Genomic DNA, 24131 nt, shown 5'->3' on the forward strand with positions numbered 1-24131 from the left:
ACCATTATTTCTCAGAAACTCAGTGACATCCGGGGCGAACCTTTACACCACCCCCAACAATGCTAAATCTTGTCGAATAGCAACAAATACCCAGCGGCAAAAGCAACTCCTGGGGAAGGGTAGGTGAGGTCTCCTTCTTTTGGGTCTCCTCCAGTAACCAGCCGCACTGACTTGTGCTCACCCTTATAATATCGATAATTATCGTTAACGTCAAAAAATTAACGATAATATCGATGTAAAGCACTTATCGATATTATCGATAAGTATCGATAAGTTTCCCATCACTACTCCAGTTGCGCCCCTTTAAATGCGCCTTTATTTTGAAAACAAAAGTTGATCCGCCCTTTACTGTCGCCTGTTTACGAAATATTTCGCAAATAAGCCCGTTGCTTCAAAACAATGTAAAGGGCTTAGTTCCAAAGTATCTTTTGTTTTGGGTAAACTGCTTTATCGCCCTTCACTAAAAGCTTGATTTAAATAATTTTATCGATTTATACAGAAGAAAGGATTCTTTTCATGAATTTCGTAAGTCTTTTCAAACTCAATAGCGTAATAAAACCATTTGTTTACATTTTGTTAGTTGAGCCCTAATCGCGAATCACTCCGGACTTGATTATCTTAGTCACAGGGATGTTTGAACCCAGCAAGCGGTAGGCAATCGCACTGATTTTGCAACACGGATGTTCTCTTGGAGATGTACGACATGAGCAGAATATACTCAATTTGCAAAATGATATTTAAATAAAAATGTTCTCTGGAGCTTTTTTCAATTGAACCTCCTATTAAAATACTTAGGCTCTTTCTCAAACTACATTTTACAGTAGAAACAACTGAAAATATTTTTTTTTTGCTGCTCGCTCAAGAAATAATTTGCTGCTTTGCTGCCCCATGTTCTACACAAACCTTATGTATGCTGGGACAGTTATGCTTGGAACGGCAGTGTAGGTAATAAAGATAACTTTCAGATTTTTAATGAACCGTTTTCACATTAGCCTGTTTGCATTGTCACCACTACACTTCCATTTATCGACGACCAACACCACCACTAGCAGCCGCCATTCTGTAGTATTTTCCTTGCGAAACCACATGTTTTCTGGCGTAGCACGATGCCGGTGGTTTATTTACTAGATCCCGCACCGCCGATTGGCTGCCGAGAGTTTATCAACAAAACTTCGGCTCAATACCTCGTGCAGCGGCAGTAGTTGTGTCGTTGCGGCGCACTTGTTAACGGAATCTGTCGTACACAACCAACATTGTGTTGGAATGTTTTTTTTTGCTTCTAATTTTTACTTCAAATCGAGAACGCAAACTCTGACAGTTCTGTCAGTCGAGCAGGAGAGTTTAAGCGTGATTGTTGTATTTTTCCCGTCAGGTGTGTATCGTTTCTGCGCATTAATAGGAGTTTTCAATATGGGGAAAGCGAAAACCTGATGGATTGTTACTAAAAACTGACGATTGAAGGGTTTATTAGATGTATTTATCTTGTTATTGTTGGCTAATGGATAGTGCTGCGTTTGGAGCAGTTAATGGAAGTGGATTTGCATGCGAAACAGAAACTCAAGCATCGTTTAAATGAGAATTTTACTTGCTGGATGGCTAGTGATGTCATCGGCTCGATTGTTTTCTTCGCAGTTGCATGGAGGAAGGTGATGGATCAATTCAGTTATAGCAGTAGCAGCAGCAGTAGTGTACAAAGTGTGTGGTAGACAACAGAGCCATTAAAAAATAACGATTGAGTAAGCGTTTTATCGCATTCGTTTTACTGCTTGTATGAAAACTAATTGCAAAGGTGACAGGTTGTGGAAAAAAAAAGTTTGACTGCTAAGTAGTTCCGACCAGAAGATGTGTAAAATGAGCATACCAGCGAAAAGGCATTGACCAAGTTTCCTATATTTAGACCAAGTGAATCACGCACGTTTGAGAGACAGAGAGAGAAAAAACGTTTTGTTTACTGAGTTGAATCTGCAGAAGTATATAAATCAAGGTCATTACGATGGTCTTCGAGAGTATTGTTGCGGACGTTTTGAACCGATTCGTCGGCGAATACGTCGAGAATCTGGACAAGAAGCAGCTCAAGATTGGCATATGGGGTGGTAAGTATTTGTAAATAGAGTACAATTTACGGGGTGTGTTTCGGCTGATCCTTACTTTGAAGGTAAACATATCATGTCAAGAGCCTTGCTACTTCGACCAATGAGAGGCAAATTGTTGTCGTTATGGTACTGAGTGAAAATTGTTATCTATAGGTGACTACGATTGGCATTGTAATCTTTATTTAAATTAAAAACGTTTGCGGTTTGTATAGGCTTTTCATTGTAAATGAACGATATGTTTTGCTAGTTGAGCTACTTCGTGAATCGCTCCAGACCAACCATTTCCGTTTCAGTATTTTTGTGAGATTTGTTCGTCATTCAAAATCACCATTGCTTTTCGAAAAATAATAATCTTCGATATGAAAAAATTGTAGAATATAAAAATTTTTCATATTACTAAGGAAAGCTGTTTAATTTGTGTCTTTTTTTAACACATTTATGCAGAAAAATAAAAATCGTCCATAAAATATGACCCAAATGTTATCTATCTCTTTTAATTGGTACCACTTGATTTGATTAGAACGCAATTACTTTACTTTTTTACTCGGGTGCAACCAAACCTATTTACTGTGACAATTGGTTAGTGTTGCTCATAACCAATGATAATTTCCTGCTGTGCTGAATACTAATACAAAATGGTTGCTTAAAAGGAAATACGCGTGTAGCTCATATTTGCTTATTCGAAGACATTGGTGCTGCTACATGCATATTGATTTTCTCTTATTGCAAAACTTCAAAATTAGTTGATGTCTATTACCTACCCAATTGTAATCCAATTTTATCTGAGGATTTAAATACGAGTTTCTATGCTGGATTGGTTCTAACCTCAATTATTTTGATATTCAATAAAAAAGTAAAACCGAAATTGATTCAACATGTAGTTTCATAGGCAAATATTTGTGTCATGCTTACTCGATTCCCTCCGTATTCCATCAGTTGAAACATTCGTCAAACCGATAAGCCCGGCTCTTGTTTCCATTTAGTCTGAGAATGCACCGTGGTAGAGGTTTGTTTTACAACAAAAAACACGTGACACATTATTTAGCAGCTGAGCGGGATATTTTACACTGTGACGAAGTGCCCTAAAGTGTTAAGGTTTTTCGTCGATATTCAAAGTTGTTTTTTTTTTTTCATAAATTTTACACTGTAAATTTTAAACCTAGAGAATATAATTTTAAATGTCACACTGTACAACTTTTGAATTTCGTCATTAGTACCACAACGCAATAATGTTTGATGTATTGACGACCACAAACATGATTCATTTCACATTAAAGCTCTGGTTATGGTTATGACGAATTATCATCGGTTGACTGATTATCACATGCTGGGTATGTGACGTTCTATGCACTTGAGGGGTTTGCCTCGAAACCACACTTAGTTTAAGAGGTTGGCATCAGCTTGACACACTTTGCTTTATCTTGCCGTAGATCTGAATGCTGTATTTTTTCGGATAATAACAGCCTTGCTTTAACACAGTTCGACTGAAAGGTTCCCGGAGTAAACAAAAATTTGTTGCTGGTATAATAAATCTTTATTATTCAAATAGTTGTCTTCGAAGGCGATAATGTGATTCCAATTTTTTGATACAATTTTGATATGATGTCTTTGGCCTTAAAATAGGCGATTATTTTTTCATCTGTGTTGAATCTTTCCCACGATTTTTTTTCCAAGGTTTTTCCCCAATCATAGTAGAAGAACTAAAAGAAATATTACTATTTTATCTTTGATTACCTGAACTGAACGTATTCCACATTCATTCTCCCAGGCGACGTCGTGCTAAACAATCTGATCCTGAAGCAAAGTGCCCTGAAGGAGCTTGACCTTCCCGTCAGTACAGTATACGGCCACCTCGGTAAACTGGTGCTGAAAATTCCCTGGAAAAATCTGTACAGCGCTCCGGTGGAAGCTATCGTCGATAAGCTTTATCTGTTGGCCGTGCCAAACACGGACGTTCGTTATAGCGCCGAAAAGGAGGATAATAATGCGTTCGAGACCAAGAAAGCGGAGCTCGCCCGTATTGACCAAGCGAAGAAAAACGAAGAAGAAAAGGACAAACCGGTTGCCGACAAGTCGTTCGCGGAGAAACTTACCGCACAAATAGTGAACAATGTACAAATTAAAATATCCGATATTCATGTTCGGTATGAGGATACAACTACGACGGGATATCCGTTTGCGTTTGGTGTGACGCTGAGCAATTTGAGCGTCCACACGACCGACGAACACTGGATGCAGACCCTCGTGTCACAATCTGTTACGAAAATCTACAAAGTAGCACAGCTGGAAATGCTGTCAGTGTACATGAACTGCAATACCCAGCTTTTCCAGGAGCAAGATCCGTCTATGTACAAGACACTGTTTCAGGAAACGATCGCTTGCAAAGGTCACAAACCGGAGGGCTATCATTACATTTTCGGCCCTATCAGTTCGGGGGCTAAGCTGGAGATGGTACCGAATCCAGAATCGGAAGAAACGCCGTTCAGTTCACCGAAGATTAAACTGAACTTGTGCATGGAAACCCTCGGAATCGGCATAACGAGGGTGCAGTTCCAGAATACCATGCAACTATTGGAAGCTTTCGGGCGTATGATGCGAGCCATGCCGTACAGAAAGTTCAGACCGCACGGTATTACGTACAAAAACCACTACCAACAATGGTGGAAGTTTGCATACACCTGCGTGTTGGAAACTGAGGTGCGGCGTCGTCGGAAAAACTGGTCCTGGGAGAATATGCTGCGGCATAGAGAAAACCTTAAACGTTACGAGGAAGCGTACAAAATACAATTGACCAGCAAAAAGCTGACACCGGAAATAACGGCACGATGTGAGGGTTTGGAAAGAATATTGGACCTTCATAACATCATCATAATTAGGCAAAAGATTGAGTTGGAAGTGAAGAAGAAAGGCAAAAAACAAGAGGAAGAACAAAGGGGTGGTTGGTTTAGTTCCTGGTGGGGAGGAGGCGCCAAGAAAACGGATGATGACAGCAAAACTGATATTAGTGAGTATATATTATTAATTTTGAAACTCATTATTTACATGTTGTTTTTCCTCTATAGAAAAACAATTCGAAGCAGCCATGACACCGGAAGAGAAAGCCAAATTATTCAAAGCAATTGGTTATCAGGAGAATGATGCTCCAACCGAGTTACCTGAAAATTACGTCGCTCAGGTGCTGCAGTTTGAGCTCAAATCACTGGAGGTGGCAATAAAATCGGAAGTTAGTTCAAGTGACTCGATGAATAGCCCCAGCAGGGCTCTAGAGCGGGTTATGTTACTAGAGTTGACCAACGTCAAATGTGGCGTACAGCAGAGACCTTCAGCTCCCGCTATGAAGTGAGCATACCAAACTATACTTTCCACATGCCTATTACTATTGTATTGTATTGTAATTTCTTTCCAGGGTATTTCTACAGATGCAAGAACTTACTATTTCGGGACTTCAGCAAAACGATTCCCTTCCAACGATCGTGCGATCGCAACTGGAGGGATCGAGCACTTTGCTAGATGTTTCCTTCGAAACGAATCCCGAGGATAAACTTTGTGATCAACGGGTCGTAGTGACTTCGCGTCCTCTTCAGATTATTTACGATGCCGAAACTATCATTCAATTGACGAAAGTTTTCAAAACACCCAAAACTGCAACGATTTCACAGTAAGTTTGATTGTTTGAGATGTAGTTTTATTGCTTTGTAAAACTGTGCTCCACAGGTTGACGGATGTTGCAGCGGAGAAATTGGTCAACATCAAGGAGCGCTCGGCTACTGGCCTGCAGTATGCTATTGCTAAGCATCCCCGCTTGGAGCTGAATGTTGACATCAGCCCCAGCTATCTGATAGTACCGAATGGGGGATTTTTCTGTGGTCGCGAGTCTGTTTTGGTAGTAAGTCTGGGTAAGCTTTTAGTTCAAACAGAACCACGACCCATCAACCAGAAAGATGTTCATACCATGCACGAAGAAGGAGCAAATCAGGAGGAAATCCTGAACGAAATAATCCGTCAAAGTTATGACAAATTCGTTCTGGAAATTAGCGATGTTCAAGCAATTGTGGCGACGATCGACGAGGATTGGCAGGGTACGCTTCGGTGCAGCTCTGTCACCGAAATGCACTTGCTAGAACCAACGTCTTTCCGCATATCTGCCCATCTCTGTGTGATCGATGATGACCCCCGGCTGGCCAAGTGTAAAATTTTCGGCGAACTTCCTACGGTGAACATCTGCGTCGCGGAACAAAGGGTGCTAGAAGCATTGTCGATTGTAACGTCCCTGCCGCTGCCGGAAAGTGATGAATATCAACCGGCTCCCATTGCCAAAGATAGTAACGTGTTCAGTTCGAGTCTGTCATTGCTCAAGTATTTGGATGAAAAACAGCAGAAATTGACGAAAATTCAACGTCCAGCGGAGAATCTGAACGTCTCGGATGCGGTGGATGGTGAGGTCGTACAATTTATTGATCTGGAGGTTCGATTTGTTTTGAGTGGTATGTCCTTATGTTGTTAAATTGGTTTAGTTCATTTCATATTTACTTTTTGTTTGCAGAATGCTCTATAATCATTTTTAGAACTAGCGGCACTGGCAGCAGCTCTTCGGATGTTTTTGCAACGCCAACCGAAGAGTTCTCGCAGTCTCCGCTGGAGCAAAATTTGATGCAGCGGAAAAGTGTGGTCTTCAATGTGCCATATTCGAATACAAATTCGCAAAAGATTATGGCTTTCAAAGTGAAACAGCTGGAAATGAATATGGTTCAACGGACGTACGATTTGAAGGTCGATCTGAAGCTGGGCGCGGTAACGTTGGATCAATTCCGAACACGGAACGAACAAGAACGGGTGTTGAATGTTATCCAGACACCGAAATATGACGATAACGACGATTATTTGTTCACTCTGAACTATACGAATGTGAGTAAATTTTGAGTTTTTAAATTATTTTTAATAAACTGTTGCAATTTTCAATATTCGACAGTGCAAGAAAAACAGCCCGGAATTCACCACCAAGTATGAGTCGGTAGAGCAAGAAATCGAAATCAATTTCTCCACCTTAGTGCTGCTGCTGCACGAAGAAGCCCTCAACGAGCTGATAAGGGTAATCGATTTTTAATTCCAAGTCAAAGCGCAGCGCTTTATCTTAACGTCTTTGTTTCGGCTTAACCAGCTTGCGAATGACTTCCAAGTGCGGATGGAATCGGTTATGAGTGGGAAGAAGGAACAACAATTGCAGCAGTATCCGGAGCGAGATCGCATTGCAACGATTCATGGGGAGGAAAGTACGGCCACGGTTCTGCTGCATGCCGCCCGGGAGAAGTTGCCTACCATATTGGAGGACGACACGGCTGAGATTACAACGACTCCATCGAAAGGTATGTTCTATTCTGGAGTTCCCTAGATACCCGTATGTCGTGTGATAGTGATGTTATTTGTAGGGGTAGTTTTTTGGTAGCATTACTACATACATAGATGTTATTGATTATAAATCTGATAAAATATTCAGAAGTGTTTTGATTTTATTCTAGTACAGTCAATTTGCTTTTGTATCGTAATTCAAACCACTTGGCATAGCAAGTGTTTACGACATTTTTATTATGAGTTTTTTTTTTTTGAGTAACTGAACCGACGGGTATTAGATGAATATTAAATTTATATAAAGGTGAGTCGTTTCGTACAAAATCATGAACAGAGTTCGGTATTAAGCTTTGTAGTTTATTTAGCGTAGAAGACTTAGTAATTAACATAGTTTTGTGTATTTGTTTTCCATTTATAACGGTTTGACATTTGTGTTGCTGTGCTGTATACGAACCCGAATTCAACTACGACGCCGACCTGACAACCGACTTGGCTGCCGATCATTGCTGTGGAACCTCTGCCTGCCTGTCGAATTACTTACTCGTAATTGCTGTTGGTTTTGCGCAATTGATCTGTTGATTTTATTTGAATTTCCGATCCATACTTACTCTTAATCACACACTCGCAAAATGTAAATTTGAGCAGCTAATCGAACTCGCCCATCAATTGTAGACAGCATAAAAGTAAGGGTCGTGGCCAAACTGGAGGATGTTACCGTGGAACTTCAGAACGACAAGCGTTCGATCGCGGTTTTGGAGGTGAAGTTGGAACGAAGCTCCGATAAATCCATAATAATTTGATTTTTGTTGTTACAGGTTCAAAACTTGACTTGCAGTGCCATAATTAAATCTTCATACACGGAGATTGTTATTTTCCTCCAGGACATTATTCTAACCGATACAAATCCTGCAACAATTCATACAAAGGTAAGTATCTTTGCTTCCTTGCTGAATAGTATTTAAATAGTTATTCCATTTTTTCGGTTATAGATTCTATCGATAATCGGTGACAACGCACTGAAAGTGCAAGTCGTCCTCTTTAACCTGGAGGCAACCTCCGACTACAACTCGGACGATATGCGCATCGGAGTTACGATGGGTTGCGCTAGAATCGTGTTTCTAAATTGGTTTGTGACTTCGATATTGGCATTTTTGGATAACTTTCAGGCAGCTCAGCAGCGAATTAAAGATGCCAGCGCTGCTGCGGCCGAAGCCGCTAAGAACAACGTGGTAGAGGCGTATAGCAAGGCAACCCGGATGAAGTTGGACATCAAAGTGAAGGCCCCGATAATAGTGATTCCGGTTGATTCGAAAAGTTTGAAAGCGGTGGCAATGGATTTCGGTCACTTGAGTATCACTAACAATTTCCACGACATCGCAACGGAACATACGCATGGTCCGGCCATAATCGATGAGATGAAAATTGAATTGAAGGATATGAAGCTCTCGAAGGTGGAAGTTTGTCCCTCGGTGGATAGCAGCATACCACATTCATCCAGAATCGGATCAGAGGAGATGATTTACGGAATTGTACCAGATCAGAGTGCGGTACTGAGCCCGACAAGTTTTACGCTTATCATGAAACGAAATTTATCCTCCAGTTGGTATCGAGATCAACCGGATATGGATATTTCAGGCCGTTTGAAAGCAGTAGAGGTAATCTTGCATTTGTTTGTTACTCAAGGTCAAAGATATCATTTGATTCATTTAATTTTAGCTCAACTTTATTGCCACTGACTACAGCGTAATCATGCAAATTCTGTCAAAAAATATGACAGAAGGACAGGATGAGTTTAAGAAACTTGCGATAAAAACGCAAAAATCACCAACTAGCCCTCAGAGTAAGTAGTTTTGTTTCGCATATTTATTTACTTGCTTGTATAAATTGTGCCTTTGTGATGAAAAAGTGTGTCGAGTAATTGGATGCAAAAACTTTTATACTGTTGCTCGACATATTTTTATATTTTAACCTTAATTTCCAGAACGAATATTTACTTTGCTAATGCTATGTTATCATATGTTTGCTTCCTCTTGTCTGCCTTCCATCTATTCGTAAACCCATAAATGTATGCTGTCATGTTGCAATACTGTGTTCGCCGTATGCTTGCGCTGCTTCTGTCATCTGTGTATTCCAATATCTACCCTCTCATCGCAATCAAAATGACTTTTGCCAAAATATGTATACAGTCATTAATTATACTACTTCAAACGCTGACAATTATGCACTCGATGGTAAGCTACTTTTACTGCTGCTTTCAAACAATAGTTAATGCACATCTTGAAGAATTCGAAAACTGTAATAACAACATAGACGAGCAGATCTTTCGATATGCTTTGAAGCTTAGAACGATTTTCTCAAAAATAATGTGTAAATTTATGTGCACCTAGTGATCCTAGCATGCTTCTAGCGGATATAGCTCTAATTCCGAACGCATATTTTCCGCAGGAAAATCCAACTGGTCTACAGTAGCGAAAAAAGCCACAGCAAAACCATTCGGAGTGGACGTCGCCGTTCTGAAGGCCAAACAAGAAACAATCCCCAAAGATCCGGTAAAGCAGAAGGTTGATGTTTTCCTAAAATTCAGTTTCCAAGTTGACAGTATTAATATTAAGTTGTTCACGGGTAAGAACTTATTAAGTAGTTAAAAATTTCAATAACTCATACAAAATTTTGTACACAGCTCCCGGGGAAGGACTGGCAGCCTTCGAGATATTCTATCTTTCACTGCAGGGTAACAAATTAACCAACGGGTCCCTGAATACTGCTGTCATTCTGTGCGACATTCGGTTGGACGATATTCGACCCAATCGGGAGAACATGCTGACTCGGCTGATGGAACGACGTTCCAACAAGCACTCGAAAATCAGTATCGCCAGTCGGAGCGACGATGACGAAACGATTGCCCTGATGGCTCCGCTTCACTCGATGATTGACGTCACGTTTAATATGGAGGAGAACGAAATGTTCGCCGATGTGAAGGTGTCTAGCTTTAACCTGATATTGTCGGTCGATTTCTTGCTGAAACTGCAGCAGTTTCTGCAACCAGAAGAACTGGTCGAGGCGAAGGCCATCCAGGCGGCGGAAGAACAGGCGAGACGTGAACGGAAAACAAGCACTGCGACCGGTGAGTGAACTGTTTATGCGTATTTTAATAGAACGAATTTAACTAGTCCTTTTCAGCCCCTGCGGAGCGGTCCGATCCTGGTCAGATGAAAGTCAATATTAAGATCGAGCAGCCGGATATTATACTGGTGGAAAAGATGGATGACATCAACTGCTATGCGCTGATTTTGAACAACGAAATCTCGCTGAACGTGCGGCTGGTGGGCGAGCGACAGATTATCATGGGTGAGCTGAAGGATCTCTGCTTGTACTATGCGGAGTTCAATCCGGAGCGTCGTAATGAAACGAAACACTTTGTTATCCATCCGTGTTCGGTTAGCTTGAACGGTTCCACTCCGGAAGGTAAGGGACTGCACCTGAGCTTGAACTTGACCAATATTAAGGTTAGTGTTTCGCCCGCGGTCATCGAGCTGATGAACAATGCGCTAGTAACACTGACTGCCAATGAACAGATCAAATTAAACGAAACTCAAGCGGCAGTTGACTATAGTGATTTGTGGAACATCAAAAGCTACGATCCAGACGACTTCTGGTTCATCCGGCCGGAGCTTGCGGAAGACGCGCTAAGCTTAGAATCACTGCGAACTATTGAGATCAAAGAGGAAAAGTGTATGATAGAGGTTCCTTCAATTTCACTGATAATCGAAACGGGTCTTGAGACTAATACGATTCCGATGTTGTTTATTCAAACCGACATGCGAGCGGAGGTGTCCAACTGGAGTTCGGATATGAAAATAAGTAGCTCTTTACGGCTGAGTATGTCATACTATAACCAGGCATTGGCCCTATGGGAGTACGTGATCGAACCGAACGAGATAGAACATCCTAACGGAGCAGTAGAAAACGTACCATGGGAGTTGACCTTCGAGCTAGAGGTTGACCACCATGAGGATCGTACACGAGATCCAACCACTAAAATCGCTGTCGGCTCCAAGGACAGCCTGGAGATGACAGTATCGAAGACCTGCCTAGATGTGATTCAGAATTTGCGCAAAGCTTTTTCCGAAGCGATTAAGCGGGAGGGTATAGCACAAACAGAAATTTTGGCTCCCTACACGGTGCATAACGATACTGGGCAGGACATTAAGATCAACTTCGTTGGTGGAGATTTTACAATCCATTCTTCACATCTACAAACGGATCGAGAGAATGATTTTATCGCCATAGAGCAGTCTGGTACTGATGACATTATCAGCTGCATCGTTATGCCGAACGGAAAACTAAACCTAGAACCAAAGGAAAAGGATGCTGAGCTCTCCATGAATACTGTGATGCAAGACAACGAAAATAGCGTGAAGAAAAAGTTCCTTACCGTTATCGTTGGCGATACGGAAAAGGAGCTTTCACTTCCGGTGTACAAAGCGGACAAACGTTACTTCCCGTTGTATCGTAAAACCGACCAGGAACCGAAAGCCATAATTTCGGAGGTAAAAATTGAACACGGTTCGACAGTTGTGGTATTACGAGGAATTATTCAGGTTTTCAATCACTTCACTGCCCCACTGTTTGTTCATCAATTTATCGCTCACGAGAAACAACTTGTAGGAGAAATACGCCCAGGCGGATTTCTAAACGTTCCACTATACTACTTGTATAGTGAGCCGAGGGAACTTCACTTTTCGATGAAGGGCTATCATTCATCGGCACAGGGGCTCAGCTGGAAGGAACAGCCAAACAATCTAGAACTCATAAAATCTCTGCAATGCGACCCAATAAAAACTTTCGAGCCTTTCTATATTACCGTAAGTATGCAAGTTAACTCACCTGTTGTTTCTCCTAAAATTATTTACTTTTTAAAAAGGCGGTTCGCGAGCGACACGATGTGTTCCATGAAGTCACTTCCAAGCACACCATGCTCAGTGCATGCTACGAAATTCACCTGAGACCTCCGCTGACGGTGCGGAACGCGCTGCCCATTGATTTGACCATATCGGTAGCAGGCTGCTCCGTGCGAAGGGAGTTGCAGAACGAAATTATCACCAGTTCGGAGAGTATTTCCACCTCCTCGACAATCGTCGGTGAGGATTATCTAGACTACGGGGAGAAGTCTCTTCGACCGGGAGAATTGTTACATCTTCCAACGGTCAAAACAACGGCGGTAACGTCTACGGAAACGACTTATATCGTAGCTAGAGTCAGTAATGCTTCGTCACGTGAAACACAGAAGTGATAATATTTTTTTTTAATTTTCAGTTGATACAATATTTGGAAAAAGATTGGTCATGCACCACTGAGATTCCAGCGCAGCCCCCGGAGTTTGGGGTATGGACTTTCAATGCATACGATTCAGTGGAAGTTATGTCCCTGCAATTGGGTGTCAAGTAAGTCCTGTTTGATTATGCCACTTGATGAACAGATTGTAAATAGCTTCAATTGCAATTAGATATGAACATCGTAGCGATGGTTTGACACTCATCGTTTACTGCCCTTTCTGGATGCTCAACAAGACGGGTTTGATGCTCAGCTACAGGGTAAGTATGCCATTTCTCGATCATCCCGCGTGATCATCGTAGCTTTCGATTGCATGTTACGATACAGTTATCAAGAAAGTCTTCGTAAGACAGTATTGAATCACACGGTGGTTATCATATTTTTTCATTATTTAGAAATTTAGTTGAACTGTTTTAGGTATGAATTAGAACAGTTTTTAAGAATAAAAAAAATATGTTAACTTCCGTTTGATAGGGTAAACAGGTATAATGCGCCCCCCCTAAGGAACATCGTCAATATTGTAGCTATGTTTATCACAAACAACAAATCTTTCATGCAGTTGGATACACTATTTAGTTGGTAATGCACTGCTATTACTTTGTTTTGTAATTACTGTTACACAAAAACGCCATAATTTTATTAAAAAAATTGACTAAATTGCAAGCTTTCCAATCTACCGGGGCAAAACGCCCCAGATGCAGTATAATATGCCCCATGCAGTAGCTTCATATGCCAGCTCAGCATGCGAAGTGAAACAGTGCTTGAAGTCTCAGAAGCAAACGCTAGAGCAATGAACAAATCAGCCGAACTAGCGGTGGGGCATATTGCCCGCGAGCTGTAGTGTAGCAGAAAGCATTGAATACTCAAGCAAATTATAAAATTTTTATCGTTTATTCACTAGATACAGCTGCTTAGAGGTTCATTTGAGATATATAAGTACAAAAACCGGGTAATAAACTTTATATATTAGAGAAAAAACGTTACGGAAACGCTGCAAGAAATTAGATCTGAAGCAGCTCAAATCAAAATTGATTTTTGTTTATTTTTTGCTGCTAGTGACAATTATCAAATTTGCCCAGAAGGTTGGTGCTATGACCCGCTACGGATTCCCAATAGTCTCATTTCTTATTTTTTGTGTGTTTCCGAATAAATGGACTGGGGCGTTATGCCCCGGGGGGGCGTTTTATACATATTTACCCTATAATCAATTTTACAACAATTATCAACACAGGCAACATATTTTTCTAAATTTTAGTTTATCTCTTCTTTTACATCAGTTATCGCTAGTAAACCACAAATAGATACGTCATGCAAGTCGGTTCGGTCTAGGTTTACATATTTCACAATCCGTTAAACGATGTTGTTCATTATCATGTCATATAATAAGTATTCTCTTCCTCTTAGCTATCAATTTTTCTTCTTCATTTTATTTTCATATTTCTCTAATATTACGGGTACCTACACATACTGTTCGCCAATCATTCTTCTCTGTGTGCATTGTGCGTATTTGTTGCGTCACTTGTTCCGTTACCACTAACCGTCTCTCGATCGTAAGAAATCGCGAAAAACTGAGAAGAAAGAGTTAGCTGGTAAAACTACGTACAAGGTATTTTGATTGATTTGCTATAAAATTGTTTACGTTTTTCTCTCCTCAATACGGCTGTTTCTTTTCTAACTAATTGTTTCGAATGGCCACGGAAATGGTTTATTAGTTTTATTTTATATATATATCTATATAGTGTTTAGCTGCACTTATCCTGCAAAAAAAAAAGGTTTTTGACACCTCTATCCTGCTAGCAATTTCGAATAACTCCTGTTTTATTACTCTCGTTTTTATTGTGCTAAATGTTTCTACACTATTTGTATGTTTCTTCGTGAAATGTTACAGCAAGTTTCCCTTACGACTCTTACGCTGATATCACAACATCGCGCCACGGTTGACACTATTTCGTTATTTCGTTTGGTTTTTGTTTTACGCACAAGCTTTCAAAATTTATCAATGGATACTTTTTCAGATACGAAGGGCACGAATTTGCGAGAAGCTTCCGAAGATCAGCTGTGGAACCCTTCCGGAAAAAGTATGTGTTGAAATTTGAAGATGGGCAAAGAGACAAGACATACACACAAAAAGTCGATTTAATTTTCATCCATTGGAATCACATGTTGCACGCCCAGTTATACACTTTGGGAAACAGGGCTACTCTTGTACATAACACCTGGGATCTATTGGATTTACAAATGCACGGGATACCCTTTCACTGCGCGTAATTTAGCATGTGTTGTTTCTGGTGATTGTGCGAAGACTGCATATATCAAAGTGTTGGCATGCCTTAATATGGTCTTTTTGAGTTCAAAGTCAAAACTTTCAACGAAAACAAACTGAAACAAATACAGTTTTGTTTTCTTAACTAGCTCGCAGCAATCTGTCGTGTGTATATTGATATATGCAGGTTTCGTCGGAAATGGTTCCGTTATGGTTAAACGCAGAGCCGGATTTACGTTTGTGGGGGCCCGGGGCCCAGTTTACAGTGGGCTCGCGAAAAAATAACACTGAAGGAAAGTTTCAGATTGAAATGGTCTGTTCAAATTTTCTTACTGTAAATTGAACTTTTGATTGAATCTCATTTTTGATAGAGAAAAGAACTTTTTCTCGTTTTGTGGGGGCCCCAAAAATGTGGGGGCCCGGGCCCCCTGGGCCCCCCCTTAAATCTGGCTCTGGTTAAACGGTATGTTTGTATTGTATGAACCTATCATACAATACAAATAAATGCCTAATCTATCTAAATGTTAGTTTCTAAATCTATAGTATTCACTGGTGCCCTATATTATTGACGTCGATTGGCCAGATAAACCTGAACGCTTGTTTTCGATTCGTTTCGACATCATCTATTTCAAAAACCCATAAACCATGCTTCGTAGATTCAAAAAGAGTAGGTATATGATTTAACTTGGAAATGTTATCAGAGGATCACGCTGCTTCCACAGACCGTTATTATAAGAAAAATACACCAAAACATCGGACCACACCATTCGACTCATTAGGCCATACTGCATCTCAAGGGCCTTTTGAACGTTGTAAGCAGTATCTTTCACTGCGAAAGCAACTGCTCTCACATTGGTTGGCGAAGCGACACACTTGCTTGAACAGAGCAGCGACCAGTGTGTATCTCAGTAGCATGCAAAAAAACATCGCGGTGAAGTCTGAAATATCTTCCCAGAAAGATAATAAACTGGTGTGATCTTTCTCACACGAAAGGACATTATGCTTAATACATAACAGACCAGTGCTTTTACTGTGTGTCTCTTATGCATATCATCTAGGTAGGAAAGTAGATTGTCTTATTTGCTTTGTATCTCGAAACTGAAAAAAAAAATAAATCCGCTTGTCTTACATGTTTGCTCTTCGAATGCTTAAGAATTTTTCTTAGCAGTGATCACCGCGGTAAATGTATTATTTTTCTGCGAGCGGTAGAAACACAGCAAAAAGCAGAATGAAAAACTTTGGTGGTAAAAATGGCTACACGCAGCGATCATGCTGGGCAACAACTTACCAATCAGACGAAGGCCTGTGTGGCCTTTGCTGTATTCAAGAGCCGACGCCATTGTACTCGATCCATGGTTGCTCGTCGCCACTCTTGCAGACTGCGTAGGCTGCGGAGATCTCCTTCCACTTGGTCGACCCACTATGCACGTTGCGCGGCCCTATAAGGTCATTTTTCAGTACCATTACTTACGACAACCTACCATAGCCTTCCGATTTTAGCCGTATGGATTGATTCATTCGACGTCTCCATGTCCCATCTTCCATCTGCACCCCACCATAGATCGTAAGCAGCACCTTTCGTTCTAACACCCCAAGGGCACGTTGGTCCTTCACGAGCAAGTTCCATGTTTCGTGGCTGTAGAGGATTATCGGTCTTATAAGTGTTTTGTAGATGGTCAACTTTGTGAAGCGGCAAGTTTGGTTCGATCGAAGCGTTTTCCGCAGTCCAAAGTAGGCGCGATTTACGGCCAAAATGCGTTCTTTAATCTTTCTGCTAGTGTCATTTTCGGCAGTCACTAGTGAGCCCAAATACACAAACTCAAAGTTTATCCCCGAGTTTCTTTTTCTCATGTATTGTGTCTTCGACGTGTTTATGACTAGTGGGATCCGATTGACCTTTGCCTTAAGGCTGCTGAACGTTTCCGTCATCGTTCCAAAGTTGCGTACCGTAATGTCAATGTCGTCGGTGAAGCCAAGTAACTGGCCGAACTTCCTGAATATCGTACCACTCGTATCTATCCCCGCTTTTCTTATAACACTTTCCATGGTAATGTAAAAAAGCAGACATGAAAGTCCATCACCCTGCCGCATCCCCGAAACTCGCACTGTGCACATCACTCTATCCATCGTCGCTCTGACTAATCGCGAAACTTTGTTCCGGAACCCGTGTTCGTGCATAAATTGCCATAGCTGATCTCGTTCGATTTTGTCATATGCCGCTCTGAAGTCGATGGTGGTGCGTCGTAACGTTGTACTCGCAGTATTTCAATTTCGCAGTGCAAAGATCTGGTCTGTGGTGGTGCGGGTCTCCATGACTCCCTCCTGGTATTGCCCCACGAACTCCTTTGCGATAGGTGATAGGCGGCGGCATAGAAGCTGGACGCTCATCAGCCGCTCCTCTCCGGGAGGTCAGACGCTGTTTTGAGCCGCACCATCCTGGTGATCAGACGCTCGGGTTGGCGAAATATGGTTTACGCACCAATGATCGCGTCGCACCTTCTCACTTAGTAATTGTCGCATGAAATCATTTTCCAGGCAACACCAACTAGTTGTGTCCATGTTTCAACTGGCAATTGAAACAAACTTCTTCTCTTCAGTAACTATAAATTATAGACGCTAATATTACGACTGATTATGTAGCATCGATATGTTTATGTCAATAACTTTTATCTAACACTTATAAAAAACTCTGCAAATATAACTCTAGGGTCGATTGTTAGCTTCTCTGCAACATCCCGATTCCGAAAATACTTATATTGGGTGGTTTTTGGTAATTTTGGGTTTTCCAAAAACCGGAAGTTTACACCTTGGATTCAAAAATGGCACCTGGAGTCGATTTTTGGCTTTTGTGCGTAACTTGGGTATTTTCATACTGTTTCCCGGAAAAAACTGTTGAAAAATGTGTTTTATTTGGACTTCCCACTCTCAGAGGAGAGAGGGGTGGCAAATTATCATTGAAACATTTTTTGTACTCTAAAATCCTCACGTTACAAGATTTCACCTGCCCTATTGATTCTCGAGTTAAGCAGAAACTTGTGTTTCGTTCGAATAGGAGCTCCCGGAGGGAGATATGCCAAATATTCACATGCCAAGTTTGCCTCAATTTGCTTGATTAGTTCTCGAGTTAGAAATTTATATTTCTAACTAGACAGTTTTTTTCCTAATAGAAATATTTCGGTAATATACGATATTGATGGATATATTTTGATATTCATCATTTATCTGTTACATTCATATAACTCCGACAGACTCCGACAATAATGTGGAGTTGTGATATAGGTAGACGGGTGCCTGAAAAAGTAACGATAAATACTTTGTAATATCTCGTTGTCAGAATGATTTAAGGCTCATTTGAAAAGGGTTAGAAGAAAAACGCAGATTTTAGCCATAAATGCACAAATTTATTGTAGTATTGTTAGGAAACTATAAGACAGTGTTATTTTACGTCGATTTTTGGTATTGATTTCAATGTTAGTCACTTCCTTTGAAATTACGATTTGAAAATGTACTTGCTAATTTTCAAACAGATATTCCCCAATGTTTATTTTTTGCCAGTTGCGCCCTTATCGCAAATCACTCCGGATATGATTGCTATTTTCAAGAGACATGTAAGAGAATATTAAATTGGGAGTCTTCTGCATAAAGAATCACATAATATATTTAATTTATTGTCCTCATTTTCATGGAATATTTCCATTGTACGAAAATTGAATTCTTTTGGCGATTAAAGCGCATTAGAGCGATGGGCAGCAGCAAACAAGTAGATGATGAAGAATACAAAGCGTGAAGAGTAACATTTGCTTCAACACGAACATTTCACTTGCATAGATCATTTTTCACAGATTAGTAGCACTTGAAATCATTCAATTTTGAAGTTTTTTTTCCCTAATCGGTGTTCAGAGAACGCTCGCAAGCGTTGAATCGAAACGGATGAAATTTTGTCAATATAAAGATGTATGGTCTTCAACATTAGTGTTCAAATACAAATTACAATGAACAATCATGTTGATAATTTAAAAAAATACTCCAGTGGCAGTGTATATTTAAATAACAAATAATATGAAAACACACAACCTAAATGATACGACTGAGGTATGAAAAACCAGTAATCCAGAGACTCTTGATTAATTGGAAGTCAAATACAAAAGTAATGTAAGTTGTAAAAATGTGAAAATGGATTTTGAATTTGATATACAAAAATCGGGAGCGCCAGAGGAAATATTTGCACTCAAATTTACATCATTTACCAACACAGTTAAGTTTGCATGATTTTAAAATATCCCTAAACTTTAAAGCTTTCTGAAATTGTAGTGGAAACGTTAATGCTTAGTCTAGAACTAGCTTTTATTTGACACCAAAAAGCTTTCGGAAACAGAAAAAATTCTTTAGTTCGTTATATTTAAACATACTATTTTTTGAATTTTAGACATTAAATAAATCTCCATTTTCTACCTTTATGAGTTACGTCGGCAGGGACAGTATCAATATTTTCAAGTTCACTCCAGCTTCACATCTTATGTATACTCAGGCGTGGATTTGAGGAGGGCAAACGAGGCAAATGCTCTGGGCCAGACACCTTTTTTTGCTCGTCACCCTCCAGCGAAGCGTAAAATCATTCTTCAATTTGAAATTTTCTTCTAAATGTTTAAGAAAAGAGGGCCCCACAAAAAAATTTCAGCCCGGGGCCTCGCGGCAGCCTAAATCCGGCCTCGTGTAAAAATGGGTTATTACTAAAAGTTGGTTCATGCATTTCATAGCCATTTGATATCAATTTTTCCTTTTTTTCTCGAAAACTTTACATCGAAACTTTACTTCCAATCATATGAAAAACTTTTTGTTTGTGATCCAATTTTAAAATTTAACATGACCATTTCTTTTGGCACACTGATGGGCTATTGGATAGTTGGTTTAGAAAATAAATAGAAGTTGTCCAGAAAATGTCTTCGAACTGGATTAATTTAATGCTGTTGAATAATTGTTCCCATTATTTTTGTAATGTTTTATGTTCACTTGTTTAATCCGTTTGAATGTGGTTGAAAAGCGGTTTGTGTATGTTAATCTATGCTTACATTTGTTATGTTAAAAGCAACAGCAAATAAAGTTCAAATACCACCTAATAACACTAGTTTTTTTCTTTTCGATTTGTGTTAATACGGACAAAAAACATGTTTCCTATATTAACAGCTCCGCCGCCGGAATGATTGGTTTACCGAGTACACTTTTCACTGAATATAGGCTAATCATTCTGTTTTTTTTTCATCGCATCCGGTACTCAGGCTAATGATGAGAACACAAATATTCTGTACCATCCGCCCGAATACGAAGGGCCGATACTGTTCTCGTTCAGGGAGAAAGTGTTCTTCGGCAAGAAGAAGGCTGCCATCCGCGTGGATACCGGCGAATGGAGCGAAAAGTTTTCGCTGGATGTTGCTGGTTCCAGTGGTGTGATTGCGTGTCAAGCCAATAACATGACATATCAGGTTCGTATAATTGAATTTTTGTTTTGTAAAGCTTCTTCATTCGTACTGTTGTTCCACAGATTGGAGTACATAATACTCTGACGCACAATTCACTAACGAAGCAGATTGTGTTTATGCCCTATTATGTGCTCATAAATCGAGCCGAATTCGACGTGGAGGTACAGGAACATCTGCGACCTGGGGACCCCTGGACTCGGGTGAAGGTGGATGATTGCGTGCCCCTTTGGCCCTACACGGAAGAAAACCGGATGCTACGAGTGAAAGCCAGCGGCCAACCAGAAATCACTGCACCATTCAAGTATACAGAGGTACAGTGTACCTTGTTGCAGCTGAAGAACCGTTACGGAGGAATCAATGTAGATGTACACGTTACTGAGGGTGCTGTTTACATCACCTTCACTGGGTATCACGTGGGTGATGCACCTGCTCTGTTGATCAACCATACCAATGAGGAGTTTGCGTTCAGAGAAAAGGGAGACGTTAATGGAAAAATCCTCATGCCAAATCAGTTGGTGCTGCACACATGGATTAACCCTGCCGGTGAGCGAACAATCGTCTGGGACAGCGGCTCTAAATTGGTTCTGATTGAGAATGACTTGCGAAAGGATGAAATAAGTGAGTTCAAATCGCCTACCGATAAGGACATTTATTGGGTTTCATTTCTAAACGGGACTCAGCGGGTTCTGCTGGTCACCGATAATGCCAACATTGCTTACGGTGTGAACAGTGCTAGCCGTCTGGATCAGGTGACACAGGAAATCAAGCTCGAAATTCACGGAGTTGGTTTATCGCTGGTGAATAATATGAAACCGTGCGACCTGATGTACATTGGCATTGCCAGCTCCGGGGTCATTTGGGAAGAATGTAAGCGTTCCGGTCGCTTCAAACAGATGAAAATACAAGAAACGCTAAACATGGAAAACATGTATCAACAATATATGCGCGACATCGAAATTGGAGCGTCGTCCAATAGAAAGTACTTTCTGGAAGGGGAAAAGCGCGTTGAGGTAGATTTCAACAACTTCATTATACGGAAATCAACAGATCGTGAGATCAAGCGCACTTTCTATCCGGGTCTGTGGTTCGAAATAAAATCATCCTCCCATCAGATGCAGTTCCACGCGAAAATCAACCGAATTCAAATTGACAATCAGCTGTCGGACTGTATATTCCCCGTAGTCCTGGCGCCAATTCCTCCACCGAGAAGTGTAGCCGCTACGACGGAGTTTAAGCCGTTCATTGAGATGAGTATGGTACAGCGAATCATTCCGCACTCGAATGTTAAACAGTTCAAATATCTGAGAGTATTGATGCAAGAATTTCACGTCAAAGTGGATCTACTTTTTATCAACGAAATTTTCGAGATGATTAGCAATGAAATAACCGAAGCAGAAGCGGTAAGTTAATCAAGTGCATTTTGCCCTAACATATTGAATCATAAATTTCTTCATTTATAGAAACTACTTTTCACCGAGGATTTAAAGGTTCAAACGCAGCCACTACACGCGCACGTTGCCATCCAATCGCAGGTGGAGGTTAAGAACTTCTACGATAATCTTCACCTAGGTCCCCTCAAGATCCACGTCAGCTTCTCGATGGCTGGTTCGGAATCGAAAGCACTACCGGGAATTCTCTCCACCATTTTGCAGGGAGTCGGTGTTACGCTGACCGACATCAACGGTGTCGTCTTTCGGTTAGCCTTTTTCGAGCGTGAATTTCAGTTCCTGACCCAGCGACAGCTGGTATCGGAGTGCGTTACGCACTACAGCGGACAAGCGGTCAAGCAGCTGTACGTGCTAGTGCTCGGTCTGGATGTCATTGGAAATCCGTACGGGCTTGTGGTTGGATTCACGAAAGGTGTCGAGGATTTGTTCTATGAACCATTCCAGGGAGCCATTCAGGGACCGGGAGAATTTGCTGAAGGTTTAGTGCTGGGAGTGAGATCACTGTTTGGTCACACTGTGGGCGGTGCAGCAGGAGCGGTTTCAAAGTAAATGAGTAGAAAGATTGTTTCCTACCTAGCTGTAACGCTTTTGTTTATTTTTAAGGATTACTGGTGCCATGGGTAAAGGTCTAGCTGCTTTGACTTTCGATGATGATTACCAGAAAAAGCGACGCGATGCGTTGAACAAAAAACCAGCCTCTCTGCAAGAAGGAATCGCCCGCAGTGGCAAAGGGCTGGTGATGGGTGTATTCGATGGTGTTACGGGAGTTTTCACTAAACCAATAAGTGGTGCCAAAGAGGAAGGTTTTGAAGGATTCTTTAAAGGGTTAGGAAAGGGAGCGGTTGGGTTGGTAGCACGTCCGATAGCAGGTGTGACCGACTTTGCCAGTGGAAGCTTTGATGCAGTAAAACGGGCCACTGAACTCTCCGATGAAGCAATGCGGCTGAGGGCTCCCCGCTTTCTCCACAAAGATGGAATCGTTAGACCGTACAATAGAAGAGAAGCGGAAGGAAATAAATTGTTGAAGTAAGTTTGCATAAATTTAATTTCCTGTAAAAAGCTGACTAATAATCGGTATACTTTAGGGATATTGATAAGGGTAAATTTGCCGTAACGGACACTTTTGTTTATTACGAGACTGTTGACAATAAAGATGTAGTAGTTCTAACCGACTGTCGAATCATCTATGCAGTCAAGAGTGACTTATTTGGTGGATGGCAGGTAAACTAAACGATTGATAGAATTGGTGATTCAGAGGTACCTAATCCTTGCTTCAAACTCATTCTAGTGCGAGTGGTCTCATCGTTGGGTAGAAGTTCTCAGCATATCTATTCTAAACGACGGAGTGGAAATTCTGCTTCGCAGCAAGGACAGTAAATCTGCGCTGAGAAAAATGTTCAGCTCAAACGCAAATCAGAAGAAGATTCTTTTGCTCTCGGTGGCATATAAACGAATTCGCCTGGCGGAAATGATGGACCGATTGCGGATGAAGGCTGAATGATAGTAGCTCATTAGTGCACCGTTCGATATATGCTTTAGCCATCTAGAATATCACAGAGTCATTTATTCGTCTGACGGCAGTGTTAGATCGCCATCAATTACCATTGCATTAGCTTATAATTAGTTAGCTGGCAGTACTGTACTGTGCTGCTTCCAAATTAAAGGAATGGTGATATTTATTCCGAATATCAGAGTTATAATATAGGGTATGTTCTTGTTATATGTAGCTATTCATATATTACCGTCCGGTGAGACTGGTTGCTTTTTGAAAGTACATAAAAGTACACTAATAATAAGTGTAGCCAGAACATAATGTTGGTTTTACGTCACGTAGACCATCAAACTGAGTTAGAACACAATCATAAGAGACCAATTCTAGAACCACTAACCAACGCAGGATGGAATTTTAAACGACAGAATATCTGTGAAAAGCAACCGGAAGCAATCTCTTTTCTATACATGCTAAAATAGCGTACGTATCTTTTTAGCTTGAAATCAATAGGAACACGGGAAACCGAACGCAAATCGATTCAATCGGCAATATTAACCAGTTGTCTTTATGGACAAACTTAAACACACACTTTCCACGAATATTTACACCATTTTTCTTTTCGAGCGAAGGTTGCAGCCTGTATAATAAATGTATTAAACTAGGTTTTGTCTGTTGATG

The 24131-nt window shown here is 40.8% G+C and overlaps 1 protein-coding gene across 7 annotated transcripts; it reads left to right on the forward strand.

Annotated features, from left to right (window-relative positions):
• The first annotated feature begins 1325 nt into the window (after positions 1-1325).
• LOC129726022 (intermembrane lipid transfer protein Vps13) lies at positions 1326-24115 on the forward strand. 7 transcript variants are annotated; one of them, XM_055682568.1, is made up of 27 exons: positions 1326-1372; positions 1633-2093; positions 3862-5097; positions 5156-5432; positions 5500-5751; positions 5808-6577; positions 6637-6998; positions 7063-7182; positions 7252-7456; positions 8085-8197; positions 8255-8365; positions 8429-9094; positions 9156-9279; positions 9626-9670; positions 9885-10061; positions 10120-10563; positions 10620-12304; positions 12364-12696; positions 12756-12883; positions 12946-13033; positions 14789-14851; positions 20313-20516; positions 20576-21913; positions 21974-22506; positions 22565-22987; positions 23047-23182; positions 23250-24115. In XM_055682568.1, the coding sequence occupies exons 2-27, from the start codon at positions 1994-1996 to the stop codon at positions 23460-23462; spliced, it is 10146 nt and encodes a 3381-aa protein (XP_055538543.1). In that variant the 5' UTR covers positions 1326-1372; positions 1633-1993; the 3' UTR covers positions 23463-24115. The 7 variants fall into 7 exon arrangements, with proteins under 7 accessions (XP_055538543.1, XP_055538544.1, XP_055538542.1 ...); XM_055682569.1 differs by lacking the exon at positions 14789-14851 and adding an exon at positions 14329-14379 and having other exon boundaries at positions 1328-2093; XM_055682567.1 differs by having other exon boundaries at positions 1328-2093.
• Positions 24116-24131: the final 16 nt, after the last annotated feature.

The sequence above is a fragment of the Wyeomyia smithii genome, chromosome 2 (assembly GCF_029784165.1).
Source record: "Wyeomyia smithii strain HCP4-BCI-WySm-NY-G18 chromosome 2, ASM2978416v1, whole genome shotgun sequence".
In the NCBI taxonomy this organism is placed as follows: domain Eukaryota; kingdom Metazoa; phylum Arthropoda; class Insecta; order Diptera; family Culicidae; genus Wyeomyia; species Wyeomyia smithii.

Bases quoted from the DNA above. Each gene is read 5' to 3' on its own strand.
- LOC129726022 (XM_055682568.1), top strand. From the start codon at position 1,994: ATGGTCTTCGAGAGTATTGTTGCGGACGTTTTGAACCGATTCGTCGGC. The intron at 20,517-20,575 runs GTTCGTATAATT...GTTGTTCCACAG, and splicing joins CCAATAACATGACATATCAG to ATTGGAGTACATAATACTCT. The intron at 23,183-23,249 runs GTAAACTAAACG...AACTCATTCTAG, and splicing joins ACTTATTTGGTGGATGGCAG to TGCGAGTGGTCTCATCGTTG.